The sequence below is a fragment of the Carlito syrichta genome, unplaced genomic scaffold (genome assembly GCF_000164805.1).
Source record: "Carlito syrichta isolate Samal-C Ts95f unplaced genomic scaffold, Tarsius_syrichta-2.0.1 Scaffold233842, whole genome shotgun sequence".
Lineage (NCBI taxonomy): Eukaryota > Metazoa > Chordata > Mammalia > Primates > Tarsiidae > Carlito > Carlito syrichta.
This window is the reverse complement of record NW_007177938.1, coordinates 231,922-233,494: the sequence shown is the minus strand read 5'-3', so window position 1 is coordinate 233,494 and position 1,573 is coordinate 231,922. Positions and strand designations below refer to the sequence as shown.

Genomic DNA, 1,573 nt, shown 5'->3' with positions numbered 1-1,573 from the left:
AGATGCATGACTATAAATATAGAGTATAAACAGCTCTAGGACTCGGCAGCTACGTGGGGGTGGGGGGGCACCGTCTGATGTCCCAACCTGTTAGGGTGATGGGAGGCAGGGACAGGGAGGACAGAGCTTATGGATCGCGGCTGCACCCACTCCGCTTTTCTATATAAGGTGGAAGCTCGCTGGCCGGGGCGCGATGGGGTCATTAAAGGTCAAGGGGAGCGGAGTAAATGTGACAGGAGTCTCTAGAAGGCGTCTGGGATGGGCAGCTCGCCCCTTTGACCCGTGGACACGTGCACCCAGCTGTGCTCCGTGATCCTAGTTTCCTGGACAGTCCAGCCTTCCCCTGAGAAAAGTTTGAAGCTTGGCAGGCGTGGACAGAGCCCAGGAATGAAAGGCTTGTCTGTGGGAAAATGGGAGAGAGATTTCAACGAATGGAAGGTAGTCGACCACTAAAAGCCAACCCAGAAGACAGAAGGGAGAGAGAGAGAGAGAGAGAGAGAGAGAGAGAGAGAGAGAGAGAGAGAGAGAAATTATTCCCACGAAGGTGCTTCCTGGGATTCCAGGTGGTGGCATTTAAGAATGGAGCTTAGAGAACATGCATGTCCTTGAATGATTGTCAGGGATGATGTGTCTTCTAAATTAGCCAAGTTAAGAAGAACCTGGGGCCCTTCCGGCAGATAAACCATCTTCCCCGAATGCTAACTGTTCCCTACTCTAACTGTTCCCTCCTCTGGCCTCCACCTGCCCAGTTCAGGAACAGGACCACCCTCTCTTAGAAAGGCAGGAGCGACAGGTGAGCCAGCAGATCCTGAACACTCTCAGTGGCTCAGGTGTGGCTCCCAGTCTGGCAACCTGAGGGTGAGGTCATCACAGGTGAGCTGCTGGGATTAGCCTGCCCGCCCAGGTGAGGAAGGCTTGACAGGGAATGTGGGGAGCACTTGGAAGCGGGAAAAGGTCTCCACCACTGTGCTTCCAAACCCCAGTGACATTTGCTTCCCTGACCCTGGCTGATCTGGGGCAAATATGCCTGGGAACAGCTAGCTGTTTGTGGGGAAGTTAGTCTTTGATTTAGAAAAATAGAGAGAGATGCCTGAGCTTTAACACAACGAGGAAATGCTCTGAACACAGATGTGCATACACACTCACACAGCGACCTTCCAGAACCTTCCATACATTCCTTCCTTCGGTCTTCTTCCTGAAGATGGTTTGAGCTTGACCCTGGGTTTCGTGGACCCACCCAGCTGCGTTTGGGGAGAGCTGACGCATCACCTGTCTAGCCAGGGTCACTGTCTGGTGCTGGGGCCAGGGGTTGAGAGGAAGCCGCCCTGTGGGACCATGTGCTGGAGCAGAGGGGACAAGTGCCAGGACTGGGCCAACGCATCCGCTCGCGGGGAACAGACCTCCTGGAGTTGGGGAAGGCGCGCGGGAGCCGGAGGCGCCAGGGCCTGCAGGACACCGGGTCCTGCCCGCGTCCCGGGCCCTGCCTACAAGGCCGTGCTGCTGGAGACGGGCCGCGCGCTGCCCGGGGCGCCCCGGGGAGACCTGACCTCATCCTGGGCCTCCGTGCTCAGGG

General features: G+C 56.7%; 1 protein-coding gene across 1 annotated transcript in view; it reads right to left on the bottom strand.

Moving 5' to 3' along the window:
* Nucleotides 1-242: 242 nt before the first annotated feature.
* Nucleotides 243-1,573, bottom strand: part of SLC34A2 (solute carrier family 34 member 2) — a 16,775-nt gene continuing 15,444 nt past the window's right edge. Inside the window, exon 13 of the mRNA XM_008051780.2 lies at nucleotides 243-400. Coding sequence (XP_008049971.2) covers nucleotides 243-400 — 158 coding nt within the window. The remainder of the gene's footprint in view (nucleotides 401-1,573) is intronic.